The sequence below is a fragment of the Coregonus clupeaformis genome, chromosome 2 (assembly GCF_020615455.1).
Source record: "Coregonus clupeaformis isolate EN_2021a chromosome 2, ASM2061545v1, whole genome shotgun sequence".
Taxonomy (NCBI): domain Eukaryota; kingdom Metazoa; phylum Chordata; class Actinopteri; order Salmoniformes; family Salmonidae; genus Coregonus; species Coregonus clupeaformis.
Window position 1 is genome coordinate 2,949,537 of NC_059193.1, and position 18,308 is coordinate 2,967,844.

Below are 18,308 nucleotides of genomic sequence, written 5' to 3' on the forward strand. Positions count from 1 at the left end.
TTAAATATTTGATTATTTCCCAATAATTCAAAGTAATTGTTCTTTATTTGTTCAACACCCCCACACCACAGATGGAAGACGTATAGAGACATTTCTCACAGGTTTCTATCATTAAACATGTTCAATATTTCCTTATTCTGGCACCATAGCAATTGTGAATATCTCACATGATCAAATCATGATACCTGAAATCAACCAAGAACAAAAAGCTAAACATGCAAATAACTTACCAGTACTGAATACCAACAAAATATACCTAACTTAACAACTTGGACAAACAATGAATGACTTTCCTGTTACAAACTCGTAGGTTCTGCATTTGTTGAACTTAGAAAGACATCAGAGAAACAGAGGTGTAGTGTCTGTCTTTGATAAAATACATGCTCTGAGTTTGTCCTTAAAGTGCCTCTGGACCAGCATCAAATCCCTTTAATTTATTTAGATCTAGTACTAATAACACTAAAACTTAACCTGAATAAAATAAAAAATCAAGTTCATCAGGGATATTACATTCATAGGGCAGCTTAAAAAATGTGGCAGGTGATGGCGCTATTGCTTCGAAATGGCTTGTTCTTATGACGTCACTTAAGTGCTGGAACACTGTCATCCAATCAGATGCATATTGTGTCCCCCTCGGGCCAATAGGAGGGCCTGTTGGAGATCCTGTGCCCTCCCTCGCTCAAGATGTGTCCAATAGGGGGCTGAAGAGGGTGATATATCCCTTTACTGGTCAACTAGCGCATCTTGTAGTCGTGGGAAATGGCCGCATCGCACAGCTGTCCTTTGAAGTCCAACTCAAAGGTGAACTCCAGGTCCCGCTGGAATACAAGAGAAGACTTCAGTCCACCTATAACCATTTGACAGTATCGTGCCGACCCCAACCATAGGTGCTGCCTCTGGTATTTTATTTTTTACATTGTCCTCCTACAGTTTCAGAACTATGGATGTGTAACCAGGCCAGCACAGTACAACTCGGCTTGGCTTAGTAGTGTGAAAAGCGTATTTGAGATGGACACAACAGTTGGGATATTTAGCCCTTTTTGAATGCTTCGAAAATACATCCTTCTTTCCACCCTCCTTTTTAAGGTAGTCACTGAAATATATGAGGTTGGATAAGTGATGGCAAGTTTCCCACTGTATTACTTTCACCAATCCAACCCTCTCCGATCTGTGATGCCTTCAAGTAAGGGAAGAAGGGAGGATGCATTTGTAGAGTATGAAAATGTATGCACTCACTAACTGTAAGTCGCTCTGGATAAGAGCGTCTGCTAAATGACTAAAATGTAGAGTGTTAACAGTTCAAATCAGTGGGTGGTGGAGCAACATGAGGGTGGCTTTGTGGTGTCTGAGCTAATACTCCTATAGGGCTTCACTCCTTGACATAGTCAGAGATCATGTTAAAGACCTGACATCTATAGTCAGTAGGCGCTGGCTGGACTACAGAAACCCCCCCTAAAAACACCATTTTATTCTATGCTGGCCTGGTGTGAGCTGTAGTTCTAGTACAGAGTAGCTCTGCTCTCACCACGTTCTTTTCGTTGGGCCTGACGGCGATGCTGCCCAGTATCTCCTCTCCCTTCCTCACAGTCAGGTAGTCCTCCAGGTAAAACACTGTCTGCTTCCAGTGGGTACTGGCGGCTTCAGGAGCTGGCCATGGAAGAGGGGGGGGGAATAGGAGGAGGGGAACAAGAGAGAGGAGGGGGAGATGGAAGAGAGGGGGAGGAATAGGAGGAGGGGAACAAGAGATAGGAGGGGGAGGGGAACGAGAGGAGGAGGCGGAGATGGAGCGAGGATTAGGAGAAAATGAATACGGTATTGAGAGACAGGGAAGATCTCAATTGCATACTCCTCGTGCCCTCTCTCCTCGTCTCCTTCTCAACACCCATTGGATAAGAAAGCCAGAGGTCCCTCCCCTCTGACCTTCTCCTCCAATGGGTTTTGAGAAGGAGAGACGCGAAGAGTATGCAATTGAGATCTTCACAGCGATGGTGGAGAGTGAAATAATCAGGAGAGGGAGAGACAGAAAAAGTACCATTGGTCTGTATTTTTTACCTGTGCAGCTTCACTTAGGACCACTAGAGGGGGGTCAAGAGCTGAGATAACCCGAGTCAACTTGTCATTATAGGAAACAGCAAAGGATGCCATTACTACATGCTTTTATGTCTAGCAGTACCTTTTGATCATCAGCCTCAAACCTACACCTCACAATAATATCACCCTGCCCTTGTCAAAACCTTGAAGAATTAGAATGCAAAAAATGTGCTGTGCTTCCACAATCTTCCAAACAAAACCAAAGGATCACTGCCACAGAGCCAAGAATCTCTGCAACTACAGGTATGAGAACAGGTTTTCACCCTGATTTATTTGTACAAGTGCTACAATTGACTGATTTACACAAAATGATTGATGTCTGTTTGAAATGACAACTTTCCATTGTTGCATAACCTGGACAGGACCCATAAACTGAACACAGTGGTTCTCTCCCTGTAAAATATCTGGTTCGAGACCTTATAACAACACAAGTGGCTTGTGTGGAAGACATGTAACCTATATTGTCATACACCTCATTTCAAAGGACCTAGCGTTTAGTGTACGTGAATGTGGTCACATCGCGGTCGTGTTCATTAGTGCACACCGTAGCAAAACGTTTTTGCAAGGGAAAACAAAAGTAGGTCTTTCTTATTGGACTAGTTCAGGTAGTCCTTTCCTGTTTCAGTCTGTTTTCTGCTTCTTGGTGCCAAATGAACACAACCCATATGTGCGTGGTGAGGTGAGATCTAACCGGTAGAGAAGCCAGTCTTCTTATGACACTTGGTGAACTCGATGTTGAAGTAGGTGACCATGGCGTGGACATAGTCGTTCCTCTGGATCTGCAGGCAGAAGGCTGTGGTGAAAGACAGGTCCTCAGGCTTCACCGTGTAGATGTCCACTTCCTGGGTCATAGGTTACATGGGAAATATGGTACAGGGGGACATACATCGGAAGAAAGATATCTCTCTCACACACACTTCTCCTTTCTCCTCTATTTCTGTATATCTCTCTCAATCTCTCTCTCTCTCTCTCCTTACATCTATCACTCTCTCATACATAGAAGCACTGTCAGACATACACAAATGCACATGTCTCTCAAACACACGTCTTTGGCTCCGTTCTGCCTCTTTAACCTAATTTTCTATGGGATGATATTAGATTGTTGAGAAGCTCCATGACTTGCTTTCTGATCCAGTGCTTTTTGCTCTCTCTCGCTCTCTCTCTCTCTCTCTCTCTCTCTCTCTCCCCCCTCTCTCTCTCCCCCCTCTCTCTCTCTCTCTCCCCCCCCCTCTCTCTCTCTCTCTCTCTCTCTCTCTCTGTCTGCAGTATTTTCTTCTCTGTCAGTGAATAGATTTATCTGCTGTGTGTCAGGAGCTCTAATGTATTCTGTCACACTAGTGCACTTTAGGCTTGTAACTGGAAATGGAATCCACACCCTGTCCCTGACTAAGCTCTCCTTCCATTTTTGTGTTCAACTCTTTATTTCATTAAATTCCACCCAATATGTTTGCTTGTTCATTCATTCATTAATTTATTCAATCCAGTCAGTCAGTGAGTCAATCATCTGTTTTATTCCTTAATTCCTTAATCTGTTCAATTCATCCATCATCCTTTCATTCATACGCCCTAGAAAGCATTGCACCTCTCAGCATCAAATACTTTCCTCCTCAAGATAATTCACACAGCATCTCATATCATGCGTCACACACTGAAATGGAGGATATATTCTCCTCATAATTTTCTCTCTTTTGGATGATTGTTGTGACATTGGACAAACAGACAGGCCGTCATTGGACAGGACATCAGTGTTAAATCCCAATCTGTCACACAGACCCGGGAGTGCCAGGCCTATTTATGGCCCAGGTACGGTGGCTGGCATGGGTCACACTGTGAAATCTGTACAGTCTAGACACATTCATTAACATGCAAATCACAGACAGGGACACGGAACCCATTTTGGGCTCATCATAATTCTTGGTGACACTTGGATTTTGAATGCAATAAATAATAACAAGTGTGTATATTATGCAAATTGGAAAATATTTCTTTGCATATCCCAACTCCCCATGAGAGTGGGGTCACGGCCAGCCATTATCAACGGCGACCCTGGAGTAATTAGGATTAAGTGCCTTGCTCAAGGGCACATCGACCGATTTTTCACCTTTGTTGGCTCAGGGATTCAAACTACCAACCTTTCGGTTACTAGCACAACGCTCTAACCGCTAGGCTACCTGCCGCCCTTTTTGGAACTGGCTGTGAATTGTGGGAAGGTTGGCCAGTGTCTCATAACAGAATATCTATATTACAATGGCATCCCTGTTTATCAGATGAGTACATTCACTCATGACTTGTACACTCTGTGCCTCAAGTGGTGCTCATTGTGGACAGACACACACACACACTAACCTTGACTAGGCAGGAGTTGGTCACCACCTGTTTGGGGTCCACCACGTCCACCAGGGGCTCTCTCATGGCCACGTTACGGATGCAGGTCATGTCAAAACCGTACACGTTCTCCCACCCTGGACACACACACACACACACACACTCAGATATGAGTAAATCTGGTACACTCTTTGTCTGAAGTGGTGGTCATCACACAGACTCTCTCTCAGTGGTGGTCATCACACAGACTCTTTCTCTCAGTGGTGGTCATCACACAGACTCTCTCTCTCAGTGGTGGTCATCACACAGACTCTCTCTCAGTGGTGGTCATCACACAGACTCTCTCTCTCAGTGGTGGTCATCACACAGACTCTCTCTCTCTCAGTGGTGGTCATCACACAGACTCTCTCTCTCTCAGTGGTGGTCATCACACAGACTCTCTCTCTCTCTCGGTGGTGGTCATCACACAGACTCTCTCTCTCTCTCAGTGGTGGTCATCACACAGACTCTCTCTCTCAGTGGTGGTCATCACACAGACTCTCTCTCTCTCTCTCAGTGGTGGTCATCACACAGACTCTCTCTCTCTCTCAGTGGTGGTCATGACACAGACTCGCTCTCTCAGTGGTGGTCATCACACAGACTCTCTCTCTCAGTGGTGGTCAACACACAGACTCTCTCTCTCAGTGGTGGTCATCACACAGACTCTCTCTCGCTCTCTCTCTCTCTCGGTGGTGGTCATCACACAGACTCTCTCTCTCTCTCAGTGGTGGTCATCACACAGACTCTCTCTCTCAGTGGTGGTCATCACACAGACTCTCTCTCTCTCTCTCAGTGGTGGTCATCACACAGACTCTCTCTCTCAGTGGTGGTCATCACACAGACTCTCTCTCTCTCTCTGTGGTGGTCATCACACAGACTCTCTCTCTCTCTCTCTCTCAGTGGTGGTCATCACACAGACTCTCTCTCTCAGTGGTGGTCATCACACAGACTCTCTCTCTCAGTGGTGGTCATCACACAGACTCTCTCTCTCTCAGTGGTGGTCATCACACAGACTCTCTCTCTCTCAGTGGTGGTCTTCACACAGACTCTCTCTCTCTCTCTCAGTGGTGGTCATCACACAGACTCTCTCTCTCTCTCTCTCAGTGGTGGTCATCACACAGACTCTCTCTCTCTCTAAGTGGTGGTCATGACACAGACTCGCTCTCTCTCTCAGTGGTGGTCATCACACAGACTCTCTCTCTCAGTGGTGGTCAACACACAGACTCTCTCTCTCAGTGGTGGTCATCACACAGACTCTCTCTCTCTCTCTCTCGGTGGTGGTCATCACACAGACTCTCTCTCTCTCTCAGTGGTGGTCATCACACAGACTCTCTCTCTCAGTGGTGGTCATCACACAGACTCTCTCTCTCAGTGGTGGTCATCACACAGACTCTCTCTCTCTCAGTGGTGGTCATCACACATACTCTCTCTCTCTCTCTCTCTCAGTGGTGGTCATCACACAGACTCTCTCTCTCTCAGTGGTGGTCATCACACATACTCACTCTCTCTCTCTCTCTCTCTCTCTCTCTCTCTCTCTCTCTCTCTCTCTCTCTCAGTGGTGGTCATCACACAGACTCTCTCTCTCTCTCTCTCTCTCAGTGGTGGTCATCACACAGACTCTCTCTCTCTCAGTGGTGGTCATCACACAGACTCTCTCTCTCTAAGTGGTGGACATTGAACACTATGTTACTGGCACTGTGTTGGGTTGGAAGAGTGTCTCAAGTTTTAGATTGAGATGAAACTGTGTTATTCTCTATTTGCCGCCTAGGATCGATAACAACCCTCAGGAACAGGGAAAATATAACACAGGTCTACAGTTGCCAAAAACGTGGTCTCAGTCCTTCCACCCTCCCTTAGTATGTCTATCTAGTGTTCCTTTAGTGAGAGACAGGGGCCTTAAATACTCTTCCACTATGTCTGTCAGCCTGTATTATAGGTCTACTTCAGCTAGGCTTGAGAACCGAGCAGACAGGCTCTCCCTCTCCTCCATCCCTCCTCTACACAGCTCTCTGTAGTCTAACCCAGAGGCTGGAGGAGAGAGCCCACTGGAAGAGGGAGAGGGTAAGATACCTCCAGCATACATACAGTATACACACAGTAGCTAAGAAATGGAGATGGAAGGACGTTCTCACAGTGTATCTTGAAGTCCTTGTACTGCCTGTCCTCGATGGCCACCACATACAGGGCAGCCCTGTCAGGAAACATCAGCCCTCCAGGCTTCTGAATGTGAGAGGAGACAACAACATACATTTAGTTGAGATACACCTCATAGAGAATAGAGGCATCCTACAGTCACATGCATTGTCTGCACACCTGGCATCCTGTATGTACCGTTAGCTCATACCCGGTCTAAAACCCTGAAGCAGCAACACTAGTTAGAAACCAGATCGTCCTCTCACTGGGCGCTATAAGCAGGACCAGTCAGTATGTGGATACACACACACACACATGCACGCATGTAAAGGTGTAGGATCTTAATTTGATCTATATTGTCACAGCAACATTATCCTGCAGCAACAGGATTTGAACGTTTAGTCCATAATGTTGCTTGATTGGTGGTTAGGCTAATAGCTGGCCAAAAGTAAGTTACGTGAAAAGTGCAATACTGTTAATATAATATATAATATAACCAGGAAAATTCTCAGCAACAAAAGAGTGACCAAATTTAGATCATACACCTGTATACTCTCTCTCTCTCGCTCTCTCTCTCACTCACACACTTACTAGCCATTTGTCCCTGGCGAAGATGACCGTATTGAGCATAGACTCGTAGAAGAGACAGTAGCCCATCCACTCTGAGATGATGATGTCTACTTTCTCCACTGGCAGTTCCACCTCCTCCACCTTCCCCTTGAAGATGGTGATGACTGAAGGACAGGACACAGAATGTCACTCACAACACAAAACTCTACTACACTAAACACTCCACTACACCAAACACTCCACTACACTAAACACTCCACTAGACCAAACACTCCACTACACTAAACACTCCACTAGACCAAACACTCCACTAGACCAAACACTCCACTAGACCAAACACTCCACTAGACCAAACACTCCACTAGACCAAACACTCCACTACACTAAACACTCCACTACACCAAACACTCCACTACACCAAACACTCCGCTCCACTAAACACTCCACTACACTAAACACTCCACTACACCAAACACTCCGCTCCACTAAACACTCCACTACACCAAACACTCCGCTCCACTAAACACTACACTACACTAAACACTCCTCTGGGTCATTCAATTATAACTCCATCTGTGGAGTTCCATCAAGGTGACATTTCAGAGTAATGATCAGCGGCATCCAGCTCATTTTGATTGATGTCTCAGTTTAGGGATGTTTTGTTTGGGAGCAGAGCTGCCAGACAGAGCTGCCAACCAGAGTCCAGGGTAAAGATGTCTGTCTGAATAGCTCTCTCTCTCCCCACCCCCCCCTCCCTCTCTCTCTCTCCCTCTCTCTCTCTCTCCTCTCTCTGTCTCTCTCTCTCTCCCTCTCTCTCTCTCTCCTTCCTCTCTCTCTCCCCCCTCCCTCTCCCCCTCTCTCTCTCTCCTCTCTCTGTCTCTTTCATTGATACTTTATCAATGTTAATATATTATGTTATCTCTCAGTAAGCCAGCTGTCTCCCCCACTGCGCCCATATAGTCCTAATGATCAATAGAACATGAGTAGCCTGTTATGTGTACCATGTTATGGGTACAAGTTGCCTTTAGACACAGTTATAGAATCAGTTTATCCTCCCCAAATCTTTGTCCCTTGACTAGTTAACTCGTAACATGTAACTTTGACAGGATATAGCTATGTCGGCTACCCTGTGTGAACCTATATAGATGATTGATTTGTAGTGTATCTCTTACCATTGTGTAGGTGGTTGGACTTGATGATCTTCTCAGAATACTCTGATATACTGGAACACTCAATCTGGGGCACATAACAAGAGGGAACACACAGGTTTGATGAATGTCAGTAGGTTTATACTGCTCCTGTGCTTTATTCAGCGGAGAAATGCTGTGCACATCACCTACATACTCGTTGATGAATGTTAGGTCTGACATTAGTTCTACAGGTACGGACACACACACACACATACACTCACACACACAAGGGCACCCACTGCAATCATTGCTGCTTTACCACTCATCCTAGATCCAATCTCCACTTTATCAAGATCATTATTCATGTACCATTTTCCTCTCTCATCAATGAGTGTTATATATGATTAATATGGTGAGGGAAATGTGAGGGCTGATAATGTATTTCCTGTGAATGAGACTTCAAGCCGTGCCCTGTGGGAATCGCAGTTCTCCCAAATGACACCCGACCTATTCACTATAGTGCACTACTTTTGACCAGAGCCCTATGGACCCTTGTCAAAAGTAGTGCGCTATATAGGGAATAAGGTGCCATTTGGGTGTCACACCCTGGCTCTGGGACTCTATATGTTGAGCCAGGGTGTGTTCATTCTATGTGTTTAATTCTATGTTGGTAATTCTGTTGTGTTTATTTCTATGTTGGCTAGAGTGACTCCCAATCAGAGGCAACGAGTGTCAGCTGTCGTTGGTTGTCTCTGATTGGGAGCCATATTTATACTGTCTATTTTTCCTTTGTGTTTGTGGGTTCTTGTTCCGTGTTCGGTCATTGTTACCGTGGACTTCACGAGTCGTTTCTTGTTTTGTTGATTGTGTTCTATTATCACTAAAGATAATAAAGTTAAACATGTTCGTTCATCACGCTGCGCCTTGGTCTGTTCATTACGACGATCGTGACATTGGGACTCTGTGATCTTCTGCATTAGCGATCCAGCCTGGAGATGTGCCTCTGATGTGTGTTAGCTTGTTAGCATTACAGAGGCGATGCTGGTGTAGTTACATGGCAGGATCTCAGAAGGGTTAACCAAGATGCTAATGGCGGTAGAGTAGAGTGTTATGACAATTTACACCATGAACCAGGGGCAGGGTCCTGGTGTGTGTGTGTGTGTGTGTGTGTGTGTGTGTGTGTGTGCGTGCGTGCGTGCGTGCGTGCGTGCGTGCGTGCGTGCGTGCGTGCGTGCGCGTGCGTGCGTGCGTGCGTGCGTGCGGCGGCGTGCGTGCGTGCGTGGGTCGCGTGCGTGCGTGCGTGCGTGCGTGCGTGCGGCGTGGCGTGCGTGCGTGGGGGTGCGTGCGGGGTGGGCGGGGGGGGCGGGGTGCGTGCGGCTGAGCAAGTGTCAGTGAGGGAGAGATGTGATACACCCACCACTTCAACTCAACAGACAGATCAGACGACTGTACGACAGTTGAATATCAACCATCAAGTCCTTTTCTTCCTCAGCCTGGTTCACACTACAGGGCCAAACCGAGCCAAGCCATGCCAATCTGGGCTGGCCTGGCTACGCATCCACCATAGCTGCTTAAACCACGCTGGAAAAGGACAATGTGAAATGAAAATATAAAAACCAGCAGGGTTCAGGTCGGCCCTGTAGTGTGAAACAGGCATCTGTTAAATAAATGTATCGCCAGGGGCGCATTCAGCAGGACGCAACATTTTGGAACGTTCTTATAGAAATAGGTTATGTAGAACGAACATGCCTCTCTGACATGTAGAATACGGAATCACATCAGCTCTATTCATGAAATGTCTATCTGCAACTGTCGACAACGTTTGGCATCTGAACATGGCTCAGTACAGCTTGGCTCGGCTCAGCTTTGCAGTGTGAAAAGGTGTTTGGTGTTTAAAGCAGGAGAAGGACTCTCACCCCGTACACGTGCCTGGCGCCCGCGTTGGCAGCGAACATGGACAGGATGCCTGTCCCACTGCCCACGTCCAGAACTATCTTGTCCTTGAACATGTGCTTGTTGTGGTACATGGCATTCCTATAGGTCAGGGTCCGCACTTCATCCTTCAGCATCTCCTGTACAACAGGGAACAACATGGGAATGTTGATGGGATTGGGAATCTCACAGAGAGGTGAATCATAACTTTTCTTTAAGTCAAATTTTCACTCAGGGTTGGATTCAATCGATATTGCAGAAGTATCGCCTGAAGATACAGCCATTAGTCATGCATTGGTGTCAATGGGAGACTAAGTGAATATTTGACTTATGTGGAAGTTAGGATTTGCAGAATGTGCAAGACTTTATAGCTCGGCGACTATGAATGGGTCCAGGAGTTTTACCTGGTCAGGTCATGGGGTCAGGAAAAACATGATACTATGCTACACAGAGGACGTCAAGCTAAAAAATACTTAACCCTATTAGTCCCGAGATCCCAGCAAAAATCGGCTTTTCATTCATCTGACTTTAATTTATCCAGCCCTTATATTTAGCCTCACAATTAAGTGTTTTACCATTTTATTTTCAGGACAACCAGGGCTAAATGTAGAACACAAAACAATTTGACATAAACAGTTGCATTCATGAGTTTTATTGACAAATTAGAAAAATAAGGTCCGCAATTATATATATCAGTGACAACTGTGTGGAGTTTGGAGTTTGTGACAGCAACTATGTCAGCTTATTACAGTAATGTAGACACTATGTCCTGGGATTTCCTATGATCTTCTATGTAGAAGAACCCCTTAACTTCTAACAACTCTTGTGGGGCTTGTGAATGTCATAGAGCAAAACATACAGTATTTTCATAGATAGGTTTTAATAGTTTGTGGCTCAAACAATTCTGACTCTAAATACGTTTTTGTATAAAAGACCCGGCCCCAGACCCCTTCGGGATCCGCCCTTGTCTCAAAAACACCGCTCTAGCGCAGCCCCCATTAATCACACAGACTAATGGTGTCTACGGATGCAGAATAAATAGACAAATCTAATGGTACAAACTTTAAGTCTGTAACGCAAACACACTATGTTAAAAATGGGTTAGAAGTCCCAAACGCACTGGCAATACAGTGGGACTCATTGGGTTAATATCGAGCTAAGAGAGATTCAACAGAGTGTGGAGAGTGTGTAAATGATTGTCCTCATACAGTATGTAATGAATATGCTACACTGAACGTTTCAGAAGTGGGTGGTACAGTACATGGATGTGTCCCAAATGTCCCCATTTACTGTATAGTGCACTACTTTTCACCAGAGCCCTATGGGCCCTGGTCAAAAGAAGTGCCCTACATAGAGTATAGGGTGCCATTTGGGACGTAGTGCATGTCTTCTAAACATGTATAAATGACAGCTTCTGGATTTCTATTAATAGAAAATGATCATAGTGACAGAGGCAGCATTTAGGCCGCATCGCTGGCACAGGCTATTTAAATAGAGGTAGGTCTATAACGAAACCCTGCTGGGATTATCTGATACCCATCTCTCTAAACCCATTCACACACACACACACACGCACACTCACACATTTTATCGGGGGCAGTTCTGTTCTTGGGTCTGCTTTGCATTCAGACAGTAACCTGACCCACATGCTAAATAAGGACCTCGACAGAAACACATTTTAGGTTGTTCCCTTTCTCTCTTCTTAGTTTTAGGCTACCTAGACCATAGATCACTATCCGGGGTATGAGTCTGACACTTCAATAGATCACTATCTGGGGTATGAGTCTGACACTTCAATAGATCACTATCTGGGGTATGAGTCTGACACTTCAATAGATCACTATCTGGGGTATGAGTCTGACACTTCAATAGATCACTATCTGGGGTATGAGTCTGACACTTCAATAGATCACTATCTGGGGTATGAGTCTGACACTTCAATAGATCACTATCTGGGGTATGAGTCTGACACTTCAATAGATCACTATCTGGGGTATGAGTCTGACACTTCAATAGATCACTATCTGGGGTATGAGTCTGACACTTCAATAGATCACTATCTGGGGTATGAGTCTGACACATCAATAGATCACTATCTAGGGTATGAGTCTGACACTTCAATATACTTTTTCCACATTCTGTTGTGTTACTATATTCCAAAATATGCATCCTGTTTGCAATAAGGCACTAAAGTAAATTTTCAAAAAATGTGGCAAGGAAATTAACTTTATGTCCTGAATACAAAGCGTTATGTTTGGGGCAAATCCAACACAACATATCACTAAGTACCACTCCTCATATTTTCAAGCATGCATGATGTTATGGGTATGCTTGTCATCGGCAAGGACTGGGGAGTTTTTTTTATGATAAAAAGAAACGGAATAGAGCTAAGCACAGGCAAAATCCTAAAGGAAACCTGTTTCAGTCTGCTTTCCAAGACACTGGGAGACAAATTCACCTTTCAGCAGGACAATAACCTAAAACACAAGGCCAAATATACACTGGAGCTGCTTACCAAGATGACATTGAATGTTCCTGAGTTGCCTAGTTACAGTTTTGACTTAAATCGGCTTGAAATTCTATGGCAAGATTTGAAAATGGCTGTGTAGCAATGATCAATAACCAACTTGACAGAGCTTGAATAATTTTTTAAAGAATAATGTGCAAATGTTGTACAATCCAGGTGTGCAAAGCGCTTCGAGTCTTACCCAGAAAGACTCACAGCTGTAATTGCTGCGAAAGGTGATTCTAACATGTATTGACTCAGGGGGTTGAATACTTATCTAATCAAGATATATTAGTGTTTTATTTGTAATAACTTTTTTTACAAATGCATTTTTCTTCCACCTTCACATTACAGATGATTTTGTGTGGATTCTTGACAAAAAACAACAACAATTAAATCCATGTAATCCCACTTTGTAACACAACAAGATGTGGAAAAGGTAAAGTGTGTGAATACTTTCTGAAGGCACTATATCTACCTCATGGATGAGTCTCCTACCTACCTCATGGATGAGTCTCCTACCTACCTACCTACCTCATGGATGAGTCTCCTACCTACCTACCTCATGGATGAGTTTCCTACCTACCTACCTCATGGATGAGTCTCCTACCTACCTACCTCATGGATGAGTCCCCTACCTACCTACCTCATGGATGAGTCCCCTACCTACCTACCTCATGGATGAGTCTCCTACCTAACTACCTACCTCATGGATGAGTCTCCTACCTAACTACCTACCTCATGGATGAGTCTCCTACCTACCTACCTCATGGATGAGTCTCCTACCTACCTACCTCATGGATGAGTCCCCTACCTACCTACCTCATGGCTGAGTGCCCTACCTACCTACCTCATGGATGAGTATCCTACCTAACTACCTACCTCATGGATGAGTCCCCTACCTACCTACCTCATGGATGAGTCTCCTACCTAACTACCTACCTCATGGATGAGTCTTCTACCTACCTACCTACCTCATGGATGAGTCCCCTACCTACCTACCTCATGGATGAGTCTCCTACCTGCTTACCTCATGGATGAGTCTCCTACCTACCTACCTACCTACCTATCTACCTACCTACCTCATGGATGAGTCTCCTACCTACCTCATGGATGAGTCCCCTACCTGCCTACCTCATGGATGAGTATCCTACCTACCTACCTACCTCATGGATGCGTCCCCTACCTGCCTACCTCATGGATAAGTATCCTACCTACCTACCTACTTCATGGATGAGTCTCCTACCTACCTACCTCATGGATGAGTCCCCTACCTAACTACCTACCTCATGGATGAGTCCCCTACCTACCTACCTCATGGATGAGTCTCCTACCTAACTACCTACCTCATGGATGAGTCTTCTACCTACCTACCTACCTCATGGATGAGTCCCCTACCTACCTACCTCATGGATGAGTCTCCTACCTGCTTACCTCATGGATGAGTCTCCTACCTACCTACCTACCTACCTATCTACCTACCTACCTCATGGATGAGTCTCCTACCTACCTCATGGATGAGTCCCCTACCTGCCTACCTCATGGATGAGTATCCTACCTACCTACCTACCTCATGGATGCGTCCCCTACCTGCCTACCTCATGGATAAGTATCCTACCTACCTACCTACTTCATGGATGAGTCTCCTACCTACCTACCTCATGGATGAGTCCCCTACCTGCCTACCTCATGGATGAGTCCCCCACCTACCTACCTCATGGATGAGTCCCTTACCTACCTAACTCATGGATGAGTCCCCTACCTACCTACCTCATGGCTGAGTCCCCTACCTACCTACCTCATGGATGAGTATCCTACCTAACTACCTACCTCATGGATGAGTCCCCTACCTACCTACCTTATGGATGAGTCTCCTACCTAACTACCTACCTCATGGATGAGTCTCCTACCTAAATACCTACCTCATGGATAAGTCCCCTACCTACCTACCTCATGGATGAGTCTCCTACCTAACTACCTACCTCATGGATGAGTCTTCTACCTACCTACCTACCTACCTACCTCATGGATGAGTCCCCTACCTACCTACCTACCTACCTCATGGATGTGTCTCCTACCTGCTTACCTCATGGATGAGTCTCCTACCTACCTCATGGATGAGTATCCTACCTACCTACCTACCTCATGGATGCGTCCCCTACCTGCCTACCTCATGGATAAGTCTCCTACCTACCAACCTACTTCATGGATGAGTCTCCTACCTACCTACCTCATAGATGAGTCCCCTACCTACCTCATGGATAAGTCCCCTACCTGCCTACCTCATGGATGAGTCCCCTACCTGCCTACCTCATGGATGAGTCCCCCACCTACCTACCTCATGGATGAGTCCCTTAACTACCTAATTCATGGATGAGTCCCCTACCTACCTTCCTACCTACCTACCTCATGGGTGAGTCCCCTACCTACCTCATGGATGAGTCCCCTACCTACCTTCCTACCTACCTACTTCATGGATGAGACCCCTACCTACCTCATGGATGCCAAAGTGGGCGTAGGAGTCAAAGTAGTAGTCCTGTGATGTCATTTCCTCCGGGTTGAGCAGCTTTGCCATCTTGCCACGCCCGGGGCAGGTGGGCAGGGCCGCTACATGGGGTGTATGTGGAGGGTGTGGCACATGGTGGACGGTAGGCACAGGTTTGGGCAAGGAGGAGGGCTGAGAGGACTGGGACTGGGGGGCAGTGATGGTACGCTGCTGCTAAGAGAGAGGAGGGGGTGAGGCAGAGAGAAATAGGGAATATAAAGATAGAGAGAAAGGTAGGGATAGAGCAAATAAAGACAGAGAGAGAGAGAGAGAGAGAGAGAGAGAGAGAGAGAGACAGACAAAATTGAGTGCAGGTGTATTTGAAGAGAGTAGGACATTTGAACATTGTCAGAGAAGAGCAACATAACTGGATCTGTTTGCTGTAAGAAATCGCTTTCAATACAGTGCACCTTGATGCAAAACAATTTGTTATAGCATTAAATGGCAAAATGTGCTATTTACAAATACAGTGAAGTACTTAGAATGCATTAGAGGTCACTTGGTAGGCTAGATTACATCATGTTACGCATCTACCCGTTTTCAGATCAGCAGGAGTACATGCTACATATTGTGCTGAACGGATAGTGGAATCAGCACCAAGGACAGCGCACCCATTAACCACTACAGATCATTTACACATCACATATCTTTGCAACTGTAATATTTTAACGGGATATATGCCATATCAATTTACAAAAACAACTAAACGTAGCATGTGTCTGCATTGCTTTTTACAGACACCAGTAGTCGATACAATCTTGATTACTTCAAAACTGACAAAGACAATACAAAATAAATAAACAGAACCATCATTAATTTATTATTATCGATTTATCAATATAACGAAAGATTTTGACCAGCATATGTCACTCCTTGGATCATTTACCAGCGAACTGACATACCTCAGAATTGTCCGGCTCCGCCATTTTTCTCCGAAGGAGCAGGCAACGCGAGTGCCTCAGTCCCATATGAGCCAACGAGATTTCTTCAACCCAGGGAGGGAAAAATCTTATATAAAATAAACTTAGTAGCTCTCTTTCAATGAGCTAGAATTGTTTTCCCTAGATTGACTATAATAAATGATGCAAACATTTAATATCAGAAATATTTAATATTTTAGGCTAAATTCCAATTTATTGTTACCCCCCTAAAAAGTTACCATGCTTATCTAAAACGTTTGTTTCACATCTATAAAAACGACAGGTATCCATTCTGTAAAAGTTACAGGTGGTTCCTATAGAGGCACTTGGGCATCAATTGCACCCCGAATTAACCTTCCTCTCTCCTCTTGCGCACTGCAACATATGCCTATGATGCAAGCAAACGAGACCAAAATGACAGTAGTCCACGTTAGGAAAATAAATCCTCATACTCCGCTTCCCCTCAACAGTCGTTTGCCACATCTATCAACATATCTCACAAGTCCTTGGCTTGAAATCTCCTTTGCATTGGCATTTCTTTTCCAGAAGCCCCATCAGTGATATTTATATTCGGAGAAGGATGCGCTATCCTCCGTTTGACTTGGCTACGTTCCCATGTCAAAAGTTGAACTTGACTATTGAGTTGGAGCTGTTCATTTAGGTTTTACAGGCAGTCAAGCACCAGTTGTCCAAGAACCGGGTCGTGATCAGACGATATAAATCGGTGCCTCCCACGCGCCAGTTGCCTCTCTTCACCTTCACAACAGATTTTCCGGCAGAATATAGAGAGATACTGTATATAGCGGACCAATTGCCGTTCTTCTCGACTTTCCCAGGATTCCCCACCGTGCATGGCAATTCTTATGAGCACGCAAGTGTCTGTACCTTTGCAGCATGCGTCCCCCCCATACTGTATCTAGCCTACTTTATATAAGCCATGACCTTGAAGACAAGTTCTAGCTAACCTACTTTCGTAATTAACACAAGAAAGGCCTTAAATCATTTGGGGCAAAATGAATCGAAACTGTGCGTAATTTTCCTAAATTATATGAATGACTTGACACTCTCCCAGGTGTGCCATTCGATCTTAAATTTGAACATTTATGAATGATCTAATTTGCATATTCATTGCAAAGTTGGAAATCGCCTACAGGTGTTTAGTTTATTTCCCTAAAGTATCCTTATGCGTAATGAGCACTTGGATCGCCGTACAATAATTGCGGCTTTTACGCATGTGGAGGTTGTGAAGATAAATCACCTAGGCGACTCGGTGTCATCTTGTCATTACCGCCAAGATTCACTAAAGATTAAGGAATCTCCTCAAAAGTTTCTCGTGTATTGCAATTTTAATGCACTGTAATTTCTAAATATTAAATCTTTATGATTGATTGGCTACACATACTGTATTGAGTATCCTCCTTTATCATATGTTTAGCATTACACTGACCAGAACTCGGAGTCAGATTCAGAAAACTTTATTGCCATGCAACAAATGTTGCTATTTCTCTTAGTGTTTTACAAAGAATCATCCATATAAACAGCAACGATTTTTCTATCTTATATATTCATATAATAAAACAGTCAAAGTCCAGCAATTAAACGCTGCATATTTGCACAAACAGCCTTGTATTTCAACACTAAACTGTGATTCTTGCAGACACATTATGTATTATCTGCAAAACACCTTTTGACTAAGTGTCTCTCGACTAAAGCGAAATCTCGTTCTAGAGCAGATGCCTAGAGCCTGTTCCTGATTATAGATTGAGGAGGTGTGAGTTTATTGTTAGGCAGCTATAGCAGCTTCCCCCACATTACCACTGCCTGCCTGCCTCCCACGTCCCTGCTTGTGTAATGCCTTAACAGTGGCAGCTGCTGATGGAAACTGGGGAGCCATGCTTCCATTCCCAGATGCTGAGAATGGTAATACACAAGTGCGCAAGTACACACACACACACACACACACACACACACACACACACACACAGACAGCATTAAACCATATTCAAATAAATATTATTTAGGCCATTTAAAAGAAGAAAGAATACAATTACACAAGGACATAGCCCTTGAGAACAGAAATGGTCCGTCCTCCCTGTACAAATGTGCTTTCTTTAACA

General features: G+C 44.8%; 1 protein-coding gene across 3 annotated transcripts; it reads right to left on the bottom strand.

Moving 5' to 3' along the window:
* Positions 1-26: 26 nt before the first annotated feature.
* On the bottom strand, positions 27-17,029 carry LOC121549796 (protein arginine N-methyltransferase 8-B-like). Of its 3 annotated transcripts, none has more exons than XM_041861693.2 (10): positions 16,174-17,029; positions 15,221-15,442; positions 10,205-10,360; positions 8,331-8,394; positions 7,180-7,322; positions 6,588-6,675; positions 4,438-4,553; positions 2,783-2,933; positions 1,526-1,647; positions 27-818 (listed from the first exon to the last, which is right to left on the bottom strand). In XM_041861693.2, the coding sequence occupies exons 1-10, from the start codon at positions 16,237-16,239 to the stop codon at positions 735-737; spliced, it is 1,212 nt and encodes a 403-aa protein (XP_041717627.1). In that variant the 5' UTR covers positions 16,240-17,029; the 3' UTR covers positions 27-734. The 3 variants fall into 3 exon arrangements, with proteins under 3 accessions (XP_041717627.1, XP_041717619.1, XP_041717636.1); XM_041861685.2 differs by having other exon boundaries at positions 15,221-15,445; XM_041861702.2 differs by lacking the exon at positions 10,205-10,360 and having other exon boundaries at positions 15,221-15,445.
* Positions 17,030-18,308: the final 1,279 nt, after the last annotated feature.

Bases quoted from the DNA above. Each gene is read 5' to 3' on its own strand.
- LOC121549796 (XM_041861685.2), bottom strand. From the start codon at position 16,239: ATGGGACTGAGGCACTCGCGTTGCCTGCTCCTTCGGAGAAAAATGGCG. The intron at 6,676-7,179 runs GTAAGTGTGTGA...TCTCACATTCAG, and splicing joins TCGCCAGGGACAAATGGCTA to AAGCCTGGAGGGCTGATGTT. The intron at 4,554-6,587 runs GTGAGAACGTCC...GTGTGTGTCCAG, and splicing joins CAAGGACTTCAAGATACACT to GGTGGGAGAACGTGTACGGT.